We start from the raw sequence: 19,554 nt of genomic DNA, 5'->3' as shown, positions 1-19,554 counted from the left end.
TTGATAGATTTCAAACACCAGAGGAACCAGAGGATACGAGTCTGAAGAAGGGGCTCGACCCGAAACTTCACCCATTCCTTCTCTCCAGAGATGCTGCCCGTCACACTGAGTACTCCAGCTTTTTATATCTATCTTCGGTTTAAACCAGCATCTGAGTTCCTTCTTACACAAGGCACAAACCTAACTGTGCCTTCAGATCTGATTATCAAGGTCATTCAGGTGTACCCATCTCCGAGTGTAATCCAACCATACAAATGCCAAATTATCTAACAAAGTCATAGCTGCACAAGTGATTTATTAATCCAGTTCCATAGATAATCTTTTTCTGGAACCTCGTGTACATTAACACGCATTTGACTAGTTATCCAGTTAGAGTCTGAAGAAGGGCTCCAACCCGAAACATCACCGATCCATGTTCTCCAGTGATGCCGCCTGACCCGCTGAGTAACTCCAGCACTGTGTCTTTTTTTGTAAACCAGCATCGGCAGTTCCTTGTGTCTACTCTCTAGTTCATGATATTGATGGTTACACTTGCCTCCAGGTATTATTACATTCAAGAGAAATTACTGGCACTAACATACACGTAACTGCAACAGAAGTGCTGTTTCGATAAACCAAATATAGACACAAATTTTTGGAGTAATTCAAACCAAACTTAAAGCATAGCTTTTTTTATGTTACTCGGTACAACAGCAGTTTTCCCTATTTCACTAGAAGTCAATAGACCAGTCATTTTTCAATTCTAACTTTCAACTGCTCAATTTCCTCAAATGAAAATGTCAACGATGCTCACAACAAACATATTTAAATCAAAATATTTCATTAAAATGTCAGCATAAAAATCACATAAAAATTTAGTGTAAAAAGATTTACATTTCTGGCACAATTTCCTACATAATATATTGGCAGCTCCTCTATGGTTTCATCAGAAGATTAAAAGTTCAAAAATTTAAATACAATTCAAATGAGGTCCAACCCTGACGTTTATTTTCCGCTTGTTTAGTTAGAGCAGACATCAAGGTCCAACATTTCCAGAATCCTGAGGCACACGATCCTATCCAGGAGAAAACTCACCTGAAAGCTTTTTAGTTACTCAAACACTTCAAACTCCTGAAGTTTTGATATTTTTTCATTTAAAAAAAGTTCAAGCAAATTTTTTTCTCAGAGATGGACCCCACGGAAACATGCTTTCAGAGTGCATGATTCAGTCATCTTTGCAGTGGTATGTCGAGTTCAAATCTAACTAGGTGCATGTGCTCTATTCTTTTTCTGTTTAGATACTTGCATTAAATATGAGCAAATAACCATCCAGTCATCCAATTTGGCTCATGGTTGGCTAATAGTGTATTGTATTTACATTTACTTCAAGAAGGCATTGCATTTGAAGGAAATTATAGAGCATGTTGGTTTATTTAAAGATATATTGTTGACATATAGAATGTTTAGACAACAGTTTCACTTGGCACAAAATGTCCCTTTTTAATTTCAAGAGTAAGACAATGCTCCACAAACTAACCATAATCATAATGCAGTGAAGGTCAAGACGACTTCCCCCTCCTGAAGGACATTAATGCGATACATCTCTGAAGTCCATCATCAATTATTTTCACAGTTCTAAAGTCAAAGATCTGCTTCTCTTCTACAAAGTTCTGGAAGAGGTGGATGCCCCCACCAACTCCAAAGTAATGAGCCTTGGTGGCCAGGTAGATGGTTCCTTGGTCTGACAGCAGACTGGTTAGAGCATGGTGCAACGCTGCATAGCTCCGTTGGCAGTAAAGTGTCTCAGAACTTAAGATGACATCGTACTTCAAGGAGGGACCACGGTCTGTATGAACTTGACCAAAGAGAGACCAAGGGCCTGAGAAGAAGCGGCAGTGGGAGAGGGGGGAGCCTTCAGTTCTGATGCGTTTCCCACGTGGCTCATCGTTTTCTTCCGTCTCAGAACCTTGATTGGTTCCAGGAAGCAAATGTCCCAGCTCAGCCTGGTTCAGAGCCACATTGGGGATAGTGAGCTGCTCCAGCACCTCACTGTTGTAGTCCTGGAAGTGGACGCAAGCTGCGCCTTTGCTGAGGGCAGCGATGCCGAGCAGACCAGCACCACAGCCCAGGTCGAGAACCTTCAGGCCCTGTAGATCAATCCCAGCCATGTACTCAACCAGGTCCACAGTACACTCCCAGATCTTCAGGCCTCCCTCATATACGCCAGGCAGCAGATCCGAGTGTGAGAGCAGGTCCCAGGAGAGCCTTTCCTTCGCTGGCCGGGGCTCCGACCCTTCATCATCTGGCCCTGGCCCCACAACCTCACCATTAGGCCACAACCCCTCAACATTGCCTTTGGGTCCCAGCCCTTCTGCTTCGTCTTTGGGCCCAGACCCCTCACCCTCCACTCGCCCGTCCAGCAGTAAGGCCGAAGGCTCGATGTGTCTGATCCGTAGGCCCCCGGCCTCCAGCACCAACACCTCCCCCCTGTCCAGCAGCACGCCGAGCCCCGCGAGCTCGCCGGCCACATGCTCCCGGAGCGGTCGCTGGGCAACCGTGGGATCGGGGCGGGCGCCGTGCTCGGGGCGGGCGCCGGGCTCGGGGCGGGCGCCGGGCTCGGGGCGGGCGCCGGGCTCGGGGCGGGCGCCGGGCTCGGGGCCGCAGCCCAGCGGGAAGTTGAATTTGAATTCCATGGCTCGCGCCGCCGCCCGCAGCAAACCGCGCGCCTCCAACCGTCGCTCCCCGTGACGTCAGACGCTAGTCAGCGGCTGGAGCCCAGCGCCCGGGACACGCCTGAGTTCAGGCCATCAGCAGCCGGCCATTGAGCCCGTCGGGTCCCACCTACCTCAGAGCCGCCTTCCTCTCCTGGTGAGAAAATAACTGCAGATGCTGGTTTACACTGGAGACACAAAATGTTCTACAGGTCCAGGGGAAGTGCACAGAGTCTCTCGCCTAGATGCATAGAGTCTCTTGCCCAGAGTAGGTGAATCGAGGACTAGAGAGGACATATGTTTGAGGTGAAGGGGAAAAGATTTAATGGGAATCTGAGGGGTAACATTTTCACACAAAGGGGACTGGATGCATGGAACATGCTGACAGAGGAGGTAGTTGAGGCACTTGAGGCCTCAACTACTGTGGTGCAATCTTATACACAGAAAAAAAACCCAGACAATCATAGGTAAAATACGCTCCAGAGGTCAAGATTGAATCCAATTCACTGGAACTGTGTGGCAACTGGACCACTGTGCTGCCATAATTACAAACAAATTCCCATTTGTAATAGAGTTGCAAATTCCCACCACAATTGTTTAAGCTTTCCTCCTACGACAACCCAACCATATTTGCAATCAGCTGAGAGAGTTTTGTGAACCTACCTCAATCGTAAGAATGTCCTTCCTCAAATTTGGAGACCAAAACTGCACACAATACTCAATAATAGTGATGTCTGACAGAGAGGTGAGAATATCATTCCATAAGCACAGCGAACATATAGAAATCAATTTTAGTGGAGACTTAGAGACATAGAGTGATACAGTGTGGAAACAGGCCCTTCGGCCCAACTTGCCCACACCGGCCAACATGTACCAGCTACACTAGTCCCATCTGCCAGCATTTGGCCAATATTCCTCCAAACCTGTCCTATCCATGTATCTGTCTAACTGTTTCTTAAATGTTGGGACAGTTCCTGCCTCAACTACCTCATCTGGCAGCTTGGTCCATACATCCACCATCGTTTGTTGGAAAACTTGACCTCTCAGATTCCTATTAAATCTTTTCCCCTTCACCTTAAACCTGTGTCCTTTGGTCCTCGATTCACCTACTCTGGGCAAGAGAATCTGTGCATCTACCCGATCTATTCTTCTCATGATCTTATACACCTCTATAAGATCACCCCTCATCCTCCTGCGCTCCAGGGAATAGAGTCCCAGCCTACTCAACCTCCCCCTATAGCTCAGACCTTCTAGTCCTGACAATATCCTTGTAAATCTTCTCTGTACCCTTTCCAGCTTGACAACCTCTTTCCTATAACACGGTGCCCTGAACTGAACAGAATACTCTAAATGTGGCTTCACCAACGTCTTATACAACTGCAACATGGCCTCCCAACTTAATACTCTGGCTAATGAAGGACAATGTGCTAAACCCTTTTTGACTTCCTGATCCACCTGCGACTCCACCTTCGGGGAACTATGCACCTGCATTCCTAGATCCCTCTCCTCCACAGCACTACCCAGAGCCCTACTATTCACTGTATGTTAGACTCCCTAAAATACAATACCATCAATCTTTCCTCAGTCCACTTGGCCAATTGATCAAGATTCTGATGCAATTTTTCACAACCATCCTCACTATCTGCAAAACCACCGACTTTTGTATCATCTGCAAATATCCGAGAAGCAACCTTCCACCATCACCCTCTGCTTCCTTCCATGAAGCCAATTTTCTATCCATTCGGCAATCTCTCCTTGGATCCCATGCGATCTAACCTTCCAGAGCAACCTATCATGAGGAACCTTGTCGAATGCTTTACAGAAGTCCATATATATACAACATCTACAGCTCTGCCCTCATCGACCTATTTGGTCACGTCTTCAAAAAACAATCAGATTTGTGAGACAATAGACAATTGGTGCAAGAGGTATCCTTCAAAATACCCTCTAGTAACATTCCAACTACAGATGTTAAGCTCACTGGCCTATAGTTCCTAGCATTTTCCAAGCAGCCCTTCTTGAATAAAGGCACAACATTTGCCATCCTCCAGTCTTCCAGCACCTCTCGTGTATTTAAAGACGACCTGTAAATTTCAACCAGGGCTCCCGCAATTTCCTCTCTGGTTTCCCACAATGTCCTCGGATATATATGATCAGGCCCTGGAGATTTGTCTACCTTCATACACGATAGTACCTTCAGCACCTCTTCGACCGTAACACTGACTGCTCTCGACACTCCCATTGACTGCCCCAAGTTTCTCCGTCCTGTCTTTCTCCTCGGCAAATAGAGAGGAGAAATACTAATTGAAGACCTTGCCCATCTCCTGTGACTCCACACAGAGTTGACCGCTTTGATTCCTGAGGAGTCCCACTCTCTCTTTCGTTACCTTTTTCCCTCCTTATGTATTTATAAAACCTCTTGGGGTTGTCCTTAAAATAATAAAATAAACCATCTGTCTGGGTCTGAATTCGATGTTTGCTTGTGTAATTTGCCAGCACAAATTATTATTAGCAATGTTCTGCCGTTTGAAGTCTATGAACAGAATTATACAAATGCCAAGTACTGAGGAGTACTGGAAATCTAAAATAAAAAAGCAAAATGCTGGAAAAGGGCTTGATGACATAGTTTATTACTAAATAAAAATAATAATACCAGGGATTTTGTTGGTGTATATTCTTAGTTCTGCAACAAACTCCCATTTACCCTTTTTGTAGCAACATTGGGACTCAGTGGTGCAGCAGTTAATGCCCCACAGTGGAGGTTCATTCCAGACCCTGAGTACTGAATGTGGAGATAGCCATTCTCCCTGTGATTGTGTGAGTTTCTGCCAGAACCATTTTTCTCCTCGATCCTTTAAGTTACCCTCAGAATAAGTAAGTGGCAAAAAGAATCAATGGTGAGTTGATGGGCATATGTGAGAGAGAGAATAAATTGCAGGGAAATGAGATGGCGAATGGGATTGTTCTGTCATGAATCAAATGTCTCCTGTGTAATAGTAAGTGAAATTCATATTTGAGTTCCAAAATCTTGAAACCTATTTTGTTTTCTATACAGAACCATCTGGCCAGTTAGCTGGCATGTCTCGGACTTTTGCAAGTACATGGTCAAACCCAGAGATCTGAGGCGCACTATAAGTCATGTAATAGCCCATTTGAACGGCTGCCCGAATGCAGGACTCACCATTGAGTCCAGCGATGAAACACAACAGGCTAGGTAAAAGGAGCAGATAACCAATAGCTAATTAACACAGGTCTGACAGCAGACAGCCCTCTGCACCACGGAAGAGAGGTTGGTTATGTTGGTCCTTTCCATTCAGAACAGGTCAGTGCAAGCAGGTGGGCATGTTTGAGAAGCAGACTAGTTCCAGGATAATTCATCCCAGGATTATGCTGGCCTACAAGTAGACATAGGAATACTGACTATTTATAGGACTGGCTGACACGACTGAAAATGAGAAGCTGCATGCGACAGACTTGAATGCTGAAAAGATATGTGGATGAACTGAGTTCTCAGTGGCATGAACATACAATGTAAGGCCACAGACAGGTAAAATAGCCCTGGTTTGCTCATTCCCTTCTGTTATACAGGGTCCTAGCTCCCCACATGCTTCCACTGACGAGGGCCCTGGCTCCTACTCCCTGGAAATCAGCAGTGCCCTAGTTTCCTAACTCCCTTTCACTCACCATGACCCTTGTTCCCCACACCCTTCCCCTCTCCAGGTCATCAGTTCTCTACTCCCGTCCACTCACCAGAGCCTTGGTTCATTCCATTCTGCACAGTAGATCCTTGGTCGCCACATTCCCTTGAAACTCACCTGGTTCTGTTCCCCATGCGTCCTTTAAACTTTGTGGATTCACTGAACAATTTATTATTCTACTATGAAATGATTATTAAAACATTTAAATTAAAAGTGTTTGACCTATTAATAGAATAACACCTGATAATCCAGAAAATAAATTTGTTCATCATCACCAAAGTGCCATGAATGCCAATTTACTGAGTTTTACTATAATAGGTAATAGTTAGTCAACCAAGCTTGGTGTAAGCAACTGAAGTTGATTTTATGTGCATATAATTATCCTTTGTTTTTTTCTGGAATAATGACCCTGTTTTTATTGGGAGAAGCTGATGCACTTTAATGTTCCTTGATTCTTTAAACATACTGTACTCTGTTATCTGAGTAAATTGACTTTATTTCGAGTCAAATTTATTGTTCTGTGCACAAGCACAGGGAGATGTAGGTACATTGAAAAACATTGCTTGCAGCAGCATTACAGGCACATGGACTCAGACAAACACACAAAAACAAATTATACATAAATTACATGTAAGATGCATAAAAGAAAGGAGACTGTGCAAAAAACAAGACATTTGTGCAAAAACATAATTAGGAAAAAAAAGTCCATAGTAGTGCAAGAGGTGCACAACTCTCTGACTTCTGAACCCTAATCCGACAACAAATGGCGGGACTGTCGTATGTTGAAAGGCTGGAGCAATTAGGCTTGTATACACTGGAATTTAGAAGGATGAGGGGGGATCTTATTGAAACATATAAGATAATTAGGGGATTGGACACATTAGAGGCAGGAAACATGTTCCCAATGTTGGGGGAGTCCAGAACAAGGGGCCACAGTTTAAGAATAAGGGGTAGGCCATTTAGAACGGAGATGAGGAAGAACTTTTTCAGTCAGAGAGTGGTGAAGGTGTGGAATTCTCTGCCTCAGAAGGCAGTGGAGGCCAGTTCGTTGGATGCTTTCAAGAGAGAGCTGGATAGAGCTCTTAAGGATAGCGGAGTGAGGGGGTATGGGGAGAAGGCAGGAACGGGGTACTGATTGAGAGTGATCAGCCATGATCGCATTGAATGGCGGTGCTGGCTCGAAGGGCTGAATGGCCTACTCCTGCACCTATTGTCTATTGTCTAACACTGTTGTCGGATTAGGGTTCAGAAGTCAGAGTTGAATGGTCATGCACCGGCAGCAGAATAATGAAATTCTTACTTGCTGCCGCTCTGCAGCCCATTAATTAAATAACACACAAATAAAGATACAATAATCAATAATGCAAGAAATTAAAATCAGTAATACTAGGTAGCCAGATCATAATTGTGCAAAACTAAAGTACGTAGTGCAACCAAAACAAAGTCCATAGGAGATCATAATTGCTGAGATAGTGTTGAGCTTGATAATTGCTGGGAAGAAGCTGTTCTTGACTTTGGAGGTCACAGTTCACAGTTGAGGAAGGCAGGGAGCTTAGTACCTGTGATGGACCGGGCAATGTCTAACACTTTCTGCAGCCTCCTTTATTCGTGGTCATTTCAGTTATCAAACCAGGTCATGATGCAATGAGTTAGCACTCTACTGTACACCTGTAGACGTTCAAACGTGTATTTGGCACCATACCAACCTCCTAAATCTTCTGAGGAAGTTGAAGCTTTGGTGATCTTCCTTTGTAATTGCATCAATGTGCTGGGCCCTTGACAGATCTTCAGAGGTGTGCATGTACAGGAACTTGAAGCTGTTGACTCTCTCCACGGCCCTCCCATCATTCAAGAACCTGATAGTTAGAGGAAAGTAGCTGTTCCTGAACCTGGTGGTATGGCACTTAAGGTTTCTGTACTTCCCTCCAATGGTAGCAGTGAGAAGAGGCCATGGCCTGGATGGTGGGGATCCTTGAAGATAGATGCCATCTTCTTGAGACAGTGCCTCATATAGATACTGTCGATAGAGGGGTGTACAATGGACTGTTTGCTGTGAGTCAAATGTTCTGCCCCAATTCCAATGCACTGGCTGACACTGTCAATATATATATCCCAAAACCCTATGTTTAGCAACATAAAATATTTCTTGAGGTTTCTCCATTTCTTTGCTTAATTTTCCAACTACTCAGTCCATAAATAATTGTAGGGTATATTTTTAAGTCTGGTTCTGTTCCTTACTGCTGTTCTTTTAAGTGTTAATTCCATGAAGAAAGCTCCCTGTGGGACATGGTATTTGTAGAAATGTATTTGGAAAATTGGCAGCCAATGACTTGCTCCCATTGGGAATGTCAGATTGCATCTCTGACATTCTTATTCAACCATATTGACCTTTGCTTCCCTTGAATCTATTTTGATCCAGCTTGAATATTTACCATTGCCTCACCAAATGTTCATTTATTGCTTCCAATCAATATCCTGCTCTAATTCACAGGATTTGGGAAATAAAGTAGACAATTTTTTCAAAAGGCGCACATTTGGCAAGAGTTTTGGGCAAATCATTTCATGATTCCTTATGAAATCTAATTTTCCAAGAAATTATGTTACTTCTCATTAAAAGGATATAGCCTTTAATATTTAATTCTGATCAAGTCTTCATCATTAGGGGCCAATGTTAATTTAGTCAGGTCAGTATCAATGAACCACCAATGGCCACATAAATCATCTAAGACTCACTAAAACAATTAAACTGCCGTTGTTTTTAATGGGCCTTCCGTTAAAGGACCCGCCTGCATCAGGTAGCAGACACTTCTAACGTGCAATTAAGGAACAAATTAAATAAGCACAACCTCAATTGTTAATCTAAGAGACAACTGGACTGAGATTTTATACTGGAGTTTTAAAATCCAGTTTTATTGCCGGAATTACATAAATGGTTCCAAAAAGGTGATTTTAGAATAATTTTGCGTAGCCCTAATCCTGACCCTAGGACTTGAGTTACTCCAGCATATTGAGTTACTCCAGCATTTTGTGTCTATCTTTGGTTTAAACCAGCATCTGCAGTTCCTTCTTTCATATCCCTTGACTTCCTTAATTTCCAGATATCTTTCCATCTCTGTTATGAACAAGCTAAAAGAATCTCTGCAATTCTCATTTCTCTTTATTTCAGTCCTAAATAACATACACCTTATTCTGAGAGTGTGACCCCTGATTCTAGAGTCTTCAGTAAGCCCAAACATCCTGTCAATCCCTGAAAGAATTTTGTAAACTTCAACAAGAACACTTGTTATTTTGAATACAGGAGTACCATAAGTAGGAGCAAGTAATCTAAGGAATAAAAGTTTAAATGTTAAATTACTGAACTCGCACCTAATGTTCTGGTCCATTGATCCATGGATATTCGATCAAATCCCACTTTGGCAGCTGGGGAATTTCACTTTAAGTAGTTTAATAAAAGGAGTGTTGTGTTTATAGTGAAGGGAAACATGAAGACACAAGAATGACGCAAAACCGTATCTAGTTCGTTAATGTTCTTCGGGGTCCTTGGTCTGATCTAAATGTGTCTTTAGGTTCACCAAGGTACCTAACTCTTAACCACCTCCTCAATCAGAAGCAATAAGAGATCAAGAGTCAAGAGTGTTCTAGTCAAGTCAAGTCAAGTCAAATTTATTTGTCACATACACATACACGATGTGCAGTGAAATGAAAGTGGCAATGCTTGCGGATTGTGCACAAAAAAGAATTACAGTTACAGCATATAAATAAAGTTAATAAGTTACTATAGTTTCGACAAAAATTTAGTCTCTGGGGTTATAAAAGTTGACAGTCCTGATGGCCTGTGGGAAGAAACTCCGTCTCATCCTCTCCGTTTTCGCAGCGTGACAACGGAGGCGTTTGCCTGATCGTAGCATCTGGAACAGTCCGTTACTGGGGTGGCAGGGGTCCCTCATGATCATGCTTGCTCTGGATCTGCACCTCCTGATGTATAGGTCCTGCAGGGGGACGAGTGTAGTTCCCATGGTGCGTTCTGCCGAACGCACTACTCTCTGCAGGGCCATCCTGTCCTGGGCAGAGCTGTTCCCAAACCAGACTGTAATGTTGCCGGACAGGATGCTCTCTACAGCCCCAGAGTAGAAGCAATGAAGGATCCTCAGAGACACTCTGAATTTCCTCAGTTGTCTAAGGTGGTAAATGCGCTGCTTTGCCTTACCCACCAGTGCGGCAATGTGCGTTGTCCACGTCAGATCCTCTGTGATGCGGACTCCCAAGTATTTAAAACTGCTCACCCTATCCACAGTAGACCCATTTATCTCCAGTGGCGTGTACGTCCTTGGATGTTTAACCCTTCTGAAGTCCACAATCAGCTCCTTTGTTTTAGTGACATTCAAGAGGAGGCTATTGTCCTGACACCAGAGTGCCAGATCAGCCACCTCCTCCCGGTAGGCCTTCTCATCGTTGTTGGAGATCCGGCCCACCACCACAGTGTCATCAGCAAACTTGATTGTCAAATGTCACAAAACGGAGCAATAAAATTCTTACTCTATGTGTATGCTTCTAAAATTATTATACACATATATATATATATATATATATATAAGCAAATAAAAAATAATGGACAAAGAATGGCAGTATAGTCACAAATCTCCCTGTCACATCAAATCCACCAGATAGATTCCAAAGATGGTGGTTTCTCAGTAGATTGAGTAGACAAGGACTATATTATCTGTTGTTCAGAAGAATGAGAAGATCTTAATAAAATATGTAACAATCTTACAGGGCTCGTCCTGCTAGATGGAACTTGTCTCTAGCTGAGGAGTTGAGAACAAGGTGGACTTTACCATCCTCTGCGTGCAGATTTTTTTTTTCATCTGTCCTGAGATCGAAGCACAACCATAAGATAAGAATTGGTCTTGGAGTCATGTTCGGCACAGACATGACGGTCAGTTTTGTGTGCTGTACTGTTGCATAATTATTGTAAAAACTTATCTAGTTCACTCAGTCCTTTCGGGAAGGAAATTAGCCAACTTTTCCTTCGGGCACATATATAACTCCTGTTCCATACAAAAGTGAATGTCTCCCAGCTGCTTCCTGAGTGACACCACATGCTGCTCAGCATACTAAGGGCATCTGGAGACATGTGTCGACACTGGTCACATCAGCAATGGCCACATCTCAAGAACAAATTTCTTCAGTTAATTAATTCAGGTGATTGAAATCAGTTAGTTGCCCATTTTAATTCATTGAAGATGTAGCAATCTTAAGTCAGGATTTCAGAATACCTTGATGCCTCACAGCATCTGACCCGGGTTCGACCCTGACTATGGGTGCTGTCTGTTCAACAACATACATTTTCTCTTCAGAATTAGCAATGGATTGCATATCCAAACTATTTAAATTGAAAGAGCTTGCACAGAATCATTGCATTAATTATGAGCTAATAATGAGGTTTGGAAGATATTGGTCATGAATTTATGGTCTTATCATCAACATTTTGCAGCTCCTAAAAATTTCCTTTCACTATCAGTTTTTTTACATTAAATCTTAGAGCATAATTATGATACAGATGAGCAAATAAATCAAGGTAGGAACAGTGACTGTACTCCAGAGAGGAACCACCACAGTGTTGAAAATAGGTGTAATTTTCCTCTACCTCGTGTATCATACTAGCAGGACTCTAGATAACACATCTATCAAAAGACCTTCATCAAGCCAACCTTCCAATTCTGAGCAGCACTGGCCCAAGGAAAGCGAGCAATCAGCTATGCAGCTCATATGACTTGGTCACATAAGCTTTGAAAACATTGCTAATGATAGTACACAGACAGTAATCTGTCTGATAAGCTCTCTGCAAAATATTTTAATTTGTAAACTATGAAGTTTAAATTAATAAATAGTCGTTACATAAAGATATTTTTTTTTATTTTCATATTTCATATTTCAGATACAGCGCGGAAACAGGCCTTTTCGGCCCACCAAGTCCGCACACTAACACTATTCTACTCTACACACACTAGGGACAATTTTTACATTTACCCAGTCAATTAACCTACATACCTTTTGATTTTTGATGTTTGACTTTTTGGACGAGGGCCTCGGACGTCTGACTGTCGGCAGTGCGACTGGGGATGGTTCAACAGCCCCGACCGCGAGTGAACAAAGAGGAAGTTGATTGAACTTTATTACCTTCCATCACTGTGAGGAATGTGGATTTCGCTGTGGTGGATGTTTATGTTAAATTTTATTTTATGTGGCTTTATGTCTTGTTGCTTTTTACTTAGTATGGCTGTATGGTAACTCAAATTTCACTGTACCTTAATTGGTACATGTGACAATAAATTGAATCTTGAATCTTGATTTAGCAAGAAGGGATTCAATTTTGTTCAGCAACTTGTGAGTATTCAAAATGGATACAGCTTGGTTTGGCAACAGCAAGGCTTCAAGCCATTTCAGAGAAATGTGGATAGAGCCTAGCCCGTCACAAACTAGCCCCCACCCCCCCACACTGACTCCATCTACACTTCACATTGCTTTGGGAAAATAGTCAACATAATTGAGGACTATTTCCATCCAAGTAATTTCCTGTTCTACCCTCTCTGATCAGACGGATGATACCAAAGCTTGAAAGCATAAAACATTGGATTCAGGAACAGTAGGGCAGCACAGTGGCGTGGCAGTAGAGCTGCTACCTCACAGCACCAGACTGGGTTTGATCCTGACCATGGGTGCTGTCTGTGCGGTGTTTATGTTCTCCTAATGATTGCGTAGATTTTGGGTGTTGCAGTTTCGTCCTACGTTCCAAAGACGTGCGGGTTTGTAGGTTAATTGGCTTCTGTAAATCGCTCCTAGTGGGTAGAACATAAAACTGGTGTATGGGTGATCATTGGTCGGTGTGGACGGTGGGCCGAAGGTGTGGCGGACACGTAGAACCAGAACCCCCCCCCAGAACCAGAGGCGCAGAAACGGTCGGGCAGCCGGACGAGGCGGCCGGACCTTGTACGCACGTTCCCGTGCAAAGGAATCCTGCCCTGTAAGGGCAAATTAGGTTGGGCCCTAGATGGAGGACGCCCCCGACGACGGGGCTGGGCCTCCCGTACTGGCTCGCTCAGGTCCAAATGGGCCGGTTTTAAACGGGCCACCGATACCGTCTCTTGCCGACCGCCCATGTCCAATACAAAAGTCGTGGGCCCATGCTTCAGTACCCAAAAAGGACCTTCATATGGGCGCTGCAAGGGCGACCTGTGTGCGTCGCGCCGAAGAAAAACGTACGAGCTGTTGGCAAGAGCCGGAGGCACATACAATGGGGTGATCCCATGCCGGGATGTTGGGACAGGAGCCAGGGCGCCAATCCTTTCCCGCAGACGGACCAGCATGGCGGATGATGACTCCTGGGGGTCACCGGTGTTCGGAATAAATTCTCCGGGCACGGTGAGCGGAAAACCGTAAACCAATTCCGCCGATGAAGACTGCAGGTCTTCTTTAGGGGCAGTGCGAATTCCCAACAGGACCCACGGCAACTCATCCATCCAGCCGGGACCGGTAAGGCGTGTTTTTAAAGCATCCTTAAGACGGCGGTGGAAACGTTCCAACAACCCATTGGACTGGGGGTGGTAAGCCGTAGAGTGGTGAAGCTGAGCTCCCAATAGGCGAGCCATTGCAGACCACAGTTCCGACGTGAACTGGGCACCCCGGTCGGACGTGATATCAGACGGTATCCCGAAACGAGCAATCCAATTAGCTACTAAGGCACGTGCGCAAGACAAGGCCGAGGTGTCAATGAGCGGGATGGCCTCGGGCCACCGCGTGAAGCGGTCCACTACCGTAAGCAGATGCGAGATGCCACGGGATGGTGGCAGCGGCCCCACGATATCTACGTGGATATGGTCGAAACGCCGGCGAGGCACTGCGATGCCTTGAACCGGTGCCCGGATGTGCCGCTGAACCTTCGACATTTGACATGCAATGCACGTCCGGGCCCAACGCCTGACCAGCTTTCGCAAACCATGCCACATGAATTTTGAAGCAACCAATTTCACCGTCGTGCGAATAGATGGATGGGCCAAAGTATGAATGGCGTCGAAAACCTGACGACGCCAGGCTGCCGGAACAACAGGCCGCGGCTGTCCTGTGGAGATGTCACATAGGACGGTGATACCGGCGGGGCCCAAAGGAATTTCTTCGAGCACCAGACCCATTCTCTGCCGTGCGGACACCCACAGCTCGTCGGAACGCTCCCCAAAAGCCTGAGGGTCTTCGAAACTTACCCCTGCCAGGAGCAGGCGCATATCTTCTGGAAGTTGCTGCAAAAAGGCATATTCAAATAACATGCAGGGCTGGTGGCCGTCCATGAGCGAGAGCATCTCACTCATTAGGGCCAAGGGCTTCCGGTCACCCAGCCCGCCCATGTTGAAAATACGGGCCGCTCGTTCCATCCGACTGAGCCCGAAGGTGCGGAGTAGCAGTGCCTTGAGGCCCTTGTATTTCTTGGCTATCGGTGGATTCTGCAGGTAGGGAAGTATTCGCCCGGCCGTGTCTTGGTCAAGTGCATCGACTACGTAATAGTAACGGGCCTCTTCAGATTTGATTTTGTGGATGTAAAACTGCGCTTCGGCGTGTTGAAACCATACCCGAGGCTGGGCGCTCCAGAAGGTAGGTAGTTTCAGTGCGACAGCGTCCAGTCGGGCCTGCTTGACGGCGGTGGCTGGCTTGTCGCTGTCTGCGTATTCGTACATGCTGAACTTCCAAAATGTCTATTTTGGACGTCGGTAGGTCACCAAATATCAGGGGAATGGTACGGACGCCATATGTCCGTATGGGGCTCCCATTAGCGGCGGTCAATAAAGGACCCCGATTGCCAGCACATGTGTCCATCCCGGAAGGAGGCACCACGCTGGTTTCGGCCCCTGTATCCACCAGAAATCTGTGGCCTGACCGCCGATCCCAGGCGTATAGGCGATGGAACTTGCCGACCGCCGCGGTGATTACCGGCGGCCGGCCCCAGCATTTCCCGGAAACGTACAGGGCGGACGACACTGGCGGGCCGCCGAGCCCCAGCGCTGATGGTAGAAACACCATGCCCCGTCACGGGTTTCTCTGGCAGGCTCGGACGGCTCCGTGGAGTCCCTGGCCGGTGTGGATCGAGACCGCCGCGTTTTCCCGGACATTGTGGACACTTGGCCTAGCACCCCCCTGATATTTGGTGCGTGTTCAAATCACGTCGGGGTCACCAGATGTGGCGGACACGGAGCTGTCCGTCCAAGAATGAGGCAGCACACTGAGTTATCCAACACCACTTTATTCCGTATGTCCCACCCTCCTTCCCCACTCTCTTATATTCTGCTCTTAGACTCCTCGTGACCTCTCACGAGCCTCTCACGAGCCTCAGGTTATGTACTGTGTGTGGCCCACCACCAGGGGCCGCTACAAAGGGCCTGTTTCCATGCTATATTTCTAAACTAAAACCAGCAAATGGGTAAATGTGTGCACTAACAATGTTGTCATGGTCCAGGTTTCATTGTGAACATCTCCCACCCCTTCCCGAGTTGTTTATCTTTGACTACACAGAAGTGTCCAGAACAACCTACGAAGGAAACAAAGGTCAGAATTTTCAGCCAGGTCAGATGGGTGGGGGGTTGGAAATTTTCTGTTGAGAAAGAGGAGACGTTAGCAATACAAAATTCTCATGGAAATAGCACAATCACCTTCAAAGGAAATATGATACGTTAACTTGCACTGAACTTAAAAACAGCTGATCACTCTTGGAGAAGCCTCCCACCCACCTTCGACCCACACCAGTTTGCCTACAGAGCAAATAGGTCTACAGGGGATGCCATCGACACTGCTCTTCACACTGCACTGACCCACCTTGAACACCAGGGGAGCTATGTGAGGATGCTCTTCCTCGACTTCAGCTCTGCCTTTAACACGGTCATCCCGAGCAGACTGGTCACCAAACTTTCCGACCTTGGATTTTCCCAAACCATCTGCAAATGGATCAAGGACTTTCTGACCAACCGCCCCCAGACAGTCAAAATAGGCCCTCACCTCTCCTCCACCATTACACTGAGCACCGGCTCACCACAGGGCTGTGTGTTGAGCCCCATCCTTTACTCCCTCTACACTCACGACTGCGCCCCCACCCATCCCACCAACACCATCATCAAGTTCGCGGATGACACGACTGTGGTTGGACTCATCTCAGAAGGAGGTGAGACAGCCTATAGGGATGAAATCCAAAGGCTGGCAGCATGGTGTTCAGTGAACAATCTGGTCCTGAACTCCTCCAAAACAAAGGAACTTATAATTGACTTTAGGAAAACCAGTGGAGATTACGACCCACTCTACATCAATGGGGTCTGTGTGGAAAGGGTACCAGCTTTCAGGTTCCTGGGTACGCACATCGCAGAGGATCTCACCTGGTCTACCAACACCATCACCACAGTAAAGAAGGCACAGCAGAGACTCCACTTCCTGAGGATCCTCAGGAAAACCAACCTGCAGGAGAAGCTCATGTTGTCCTTCTATCGCTGCTCCATCGAGAGTGTGCTGGCATACTGTATAACCACATGGTATGCCAGCTGCTCAGAAAAGGACAGGAAGGCCCTTCAGAGGGTCATCACGACGGCCCAGAAAATCATCGGCTGCTCACTGCCCTCCCTGGAGCACCTGTTCAGCCTACGCTGCCTCAGTAGAGCAGGCAAAATAATAAAAGATCCATCCCACCCCGGCCACCGTCTGTTTGTTCATCTGCCCTCTGGTCGACGTTTCAGGTCGATAAAATCCCGAACAAACAGACTTAAGAACAGTTTTTACCCCAGGGCCATACGAGAACTGAACACTACCTTTGCACTAGGCAACACTAAAAAATCTTTGTACTTAACATAATTGTATTTAATTGTATTTATGTATTTATTTGTTTTTGCATTTATTGCATATATGTTTGTACGCACCGTCAGGATTGGCTATTTTTTAATTTCGTTGTACTCGTTGCAATGACAATAAATGAATATTATTATTATTATTATTATTATTATTATTATTATTATTATTAGATGGCGCTGAGAGAATATTATTCTCTGCATCAGGAGGTTGTTGTGAGCTCTCAGGTCCCACTTGATCATAAAACATCTAATGAGGCTCCAGAGCAGTGGTGCCATGCCGGAAGTGCATCTTTCCAATTAGACATTGAACAGCCACATCACTTGATCAGATGAATACAACAATGTCCCATGATGCTGCTTTAAAGAAAATGAGAAGAATTTTCCCTCGTCCTGTCCAGTGTCCTCCCAATCAACCCTACTGAAATAATTTATCTGGTGGGGTCTTGCTGTGTGCAAGCTGCCTTTCGTGTTTACCATACAAAGTGCTGAAGTGATTTAGCATATCAGACAGCATTGTTTCTTCTGGAGGTGCCCAACCCAAAATGTCGCCCATCCATATCCTCCAGAGATGCTGCCTGATCTGCTGAATTACTACAGCACTTTGTGTTCAAAACATGATTCCAGCATCTGCAGTGTCTCCTGTCTGCCATGTTACCTGCATCACATCATGAAAGACACCATAGAAAAATGTAAACCTTTTACTTACTTAAAAATCTGCATGTTGTTGCAGAAGAGTGAACAGAGGGCCTTATGATGAAACTAATGCCATTAACTACGATTTGTTATCAAATACCATACCTTCATATGTCAAAAATATGTATAGGGTTTTAGATAGGTTTTCCAATAACGGGGGCATATTGGAAGTGTAAGTCTATGTCCTTTCTTGGAGAACTTTAGTTTCAAGCTGAGCATCTGATGAATTTGCTGCACTTTTCTCAAGCACCATCCTGCTTCTGCATTGGGCATTCTCAGATTGTGCATGCTTGCATACAACTTTACTTCCATATCTTCTTAGAAACCTATCCAAGGATGTCAGAGATGCATAATATTTCCCAGAGAACAGGAATTGGAATGAATCTGAATCTGTGACCTGAATAGTTATGTTGTTTTATACAGACTGGCAAGCATAGCAAATATCACAGGGGATTTCACACTTGGCACAGAGCCAAGCTACTTCTATGCAGTGTTTCAGCAGCACTGCAAGCTTTGTGACTTCCATTACAAGGAGGAAGGTAAGCGTCTTTTTGCAGCACCTTGGTAATTATTGAAATCATTAAAAGTTGCATAAATGAGAATAAATTAATCCCCATTGATAGCTGGCATTACTATACATCTTACTGGTTCATTATTTTTAAGGTGCAAAGCTTTCTGTTTTTATCTGCATTCGCACGTATAGATCTTTTCCATACAGACTGATTTTGTATTCACTTTGATGGGTTTGAAGTTCAAGGTTACTGAGGAATCCATTGCATGTCATTTTCAACATTTTCCTTGTTTCAACATATGTGCCATGTGTTATAATTGCAGACTAATATTTTTCCTCTGCCACGTAATGACTGCTGCTGATTTCAGACAGGCTTTTTAACCAGTTCTACTATTTATCCATCAAAGCTTTTAGCAATTACATTTTAAGCCTATTGTGGTCTTGAATAACGTCTGCAAGGTTATCTTGCCACAGATAAGGAGATGAAATGCAGAAAATTATCTTGGTTTAATTTGTAAGGTTTGGGCAACAATCATTGTTTCTTGTCGGACAAATTCACGACTAATGCTAGGGAATTATTTTTCATAATCAACACATGACTTCCAGATAATGTACTGCAGGTAAAAATCCTGAAATTATTTTAAAAGCTATTAGACACTGTGATGTGGTTTCTCTCTGAATCGATGAAATAAAGTGGGTACTGTAATTTTGCAATATGCAGATATTTGTGCTTAATAAGATGTGCTGGATACTAAAATTTTATGACTCATACTTGTACGGTCGATGTTGTTGTGGGGGTAAATTAATTAGTCGTTATCAAGTTAAAGGGTGTAAATAGGAGCGAAATTTATACTTTCTATCTGTATGTTTTAGCAGTGTTGTGAACTGAAGTGGTAGAAAGTTCAACAATATGTTCCTGCCTTTGCTTGTGTTGTTTACTGATAATATTTGGATATCTTGGCAATGTTTTGCTCAGATTTAGCAAAAGATTTCATAATTTAGAAAAAGTGGGTTGCCTGTACATTTTAAGGTGGAATTGTTCAATTGTTGGCCATTGCCTCTGTGGACATAATATGTTTCAATCCGAC

At 44.7% G+C, this 19,554-nt stretch overlaps 2 protein-coding genes across 2 annotated transcripts in view; one reads left to right on the top strand and one right to left on the bottom strand.

The window, feature by feature from the left end:
- Positions 1-261: 261 nt before the first annotated feature.
- Positions 262-2,701, bottom strand: mettl18 (methyltransferase 18, RPL3 N3-histidine). The gene has a single exon (XM_078403021.1). It carries the CDS (start codon positions 2,670-2,672, stop codon positions 1,539-1,541), a length of 1,134 nt encoding a protein of 377 aa, XP_078259147.1. The 5' UTR covers positions 2,673-2,701; the 3' UTR covers positions 262-1,538.
- A 15,775-nt stretch (positions 2,702-18,476) lies between these two features.
- The window catches only part of mbnl2 (muscleblind-like splicing regulator 2), a 142,400-nt gene continuing 141,322 nt past the window's right edge, over positions 18,477-19,554 (top strand). Inside the window, exon 1 of the mRNA XM_078402248.1 lies at positions 18,477-18,494. The gene's annotated coding sequence lies outside the window, so the exon portion shown is untranslated. The remainder of the gene's footprint in view (positions 18,495-19,554) is intronic.

This window comes from Rhinoraja longicauda, chromosome 7 (genome assembly GCF_053455715.1).
Source record: "Rhinoraja longicauda isolate Sanriku21f chromosome 7, sRhiLon1.1, whole genome shotgun sequence".
Taxonomy (NCBI): domain Eukaryota; kingdom Metazoa; phylum Chordata; class Chondrichthyes; order Rajiformes; family Arhynchobatidae; genus Rhinoraja; species Rhinoraja longicauda.
This window is presented reverse-complemented; position numbering and strand designations above follow the sequence as displayed.

Coding starts and splice junctions, on each gene's coding strand:
- mettl18 (XM_078403021.1), bottom strand. CDS start 2,672: ATGGAATTCAAATTCAACTTCCCGCTGGGCTGCGGCCCCGAGCCCGGC.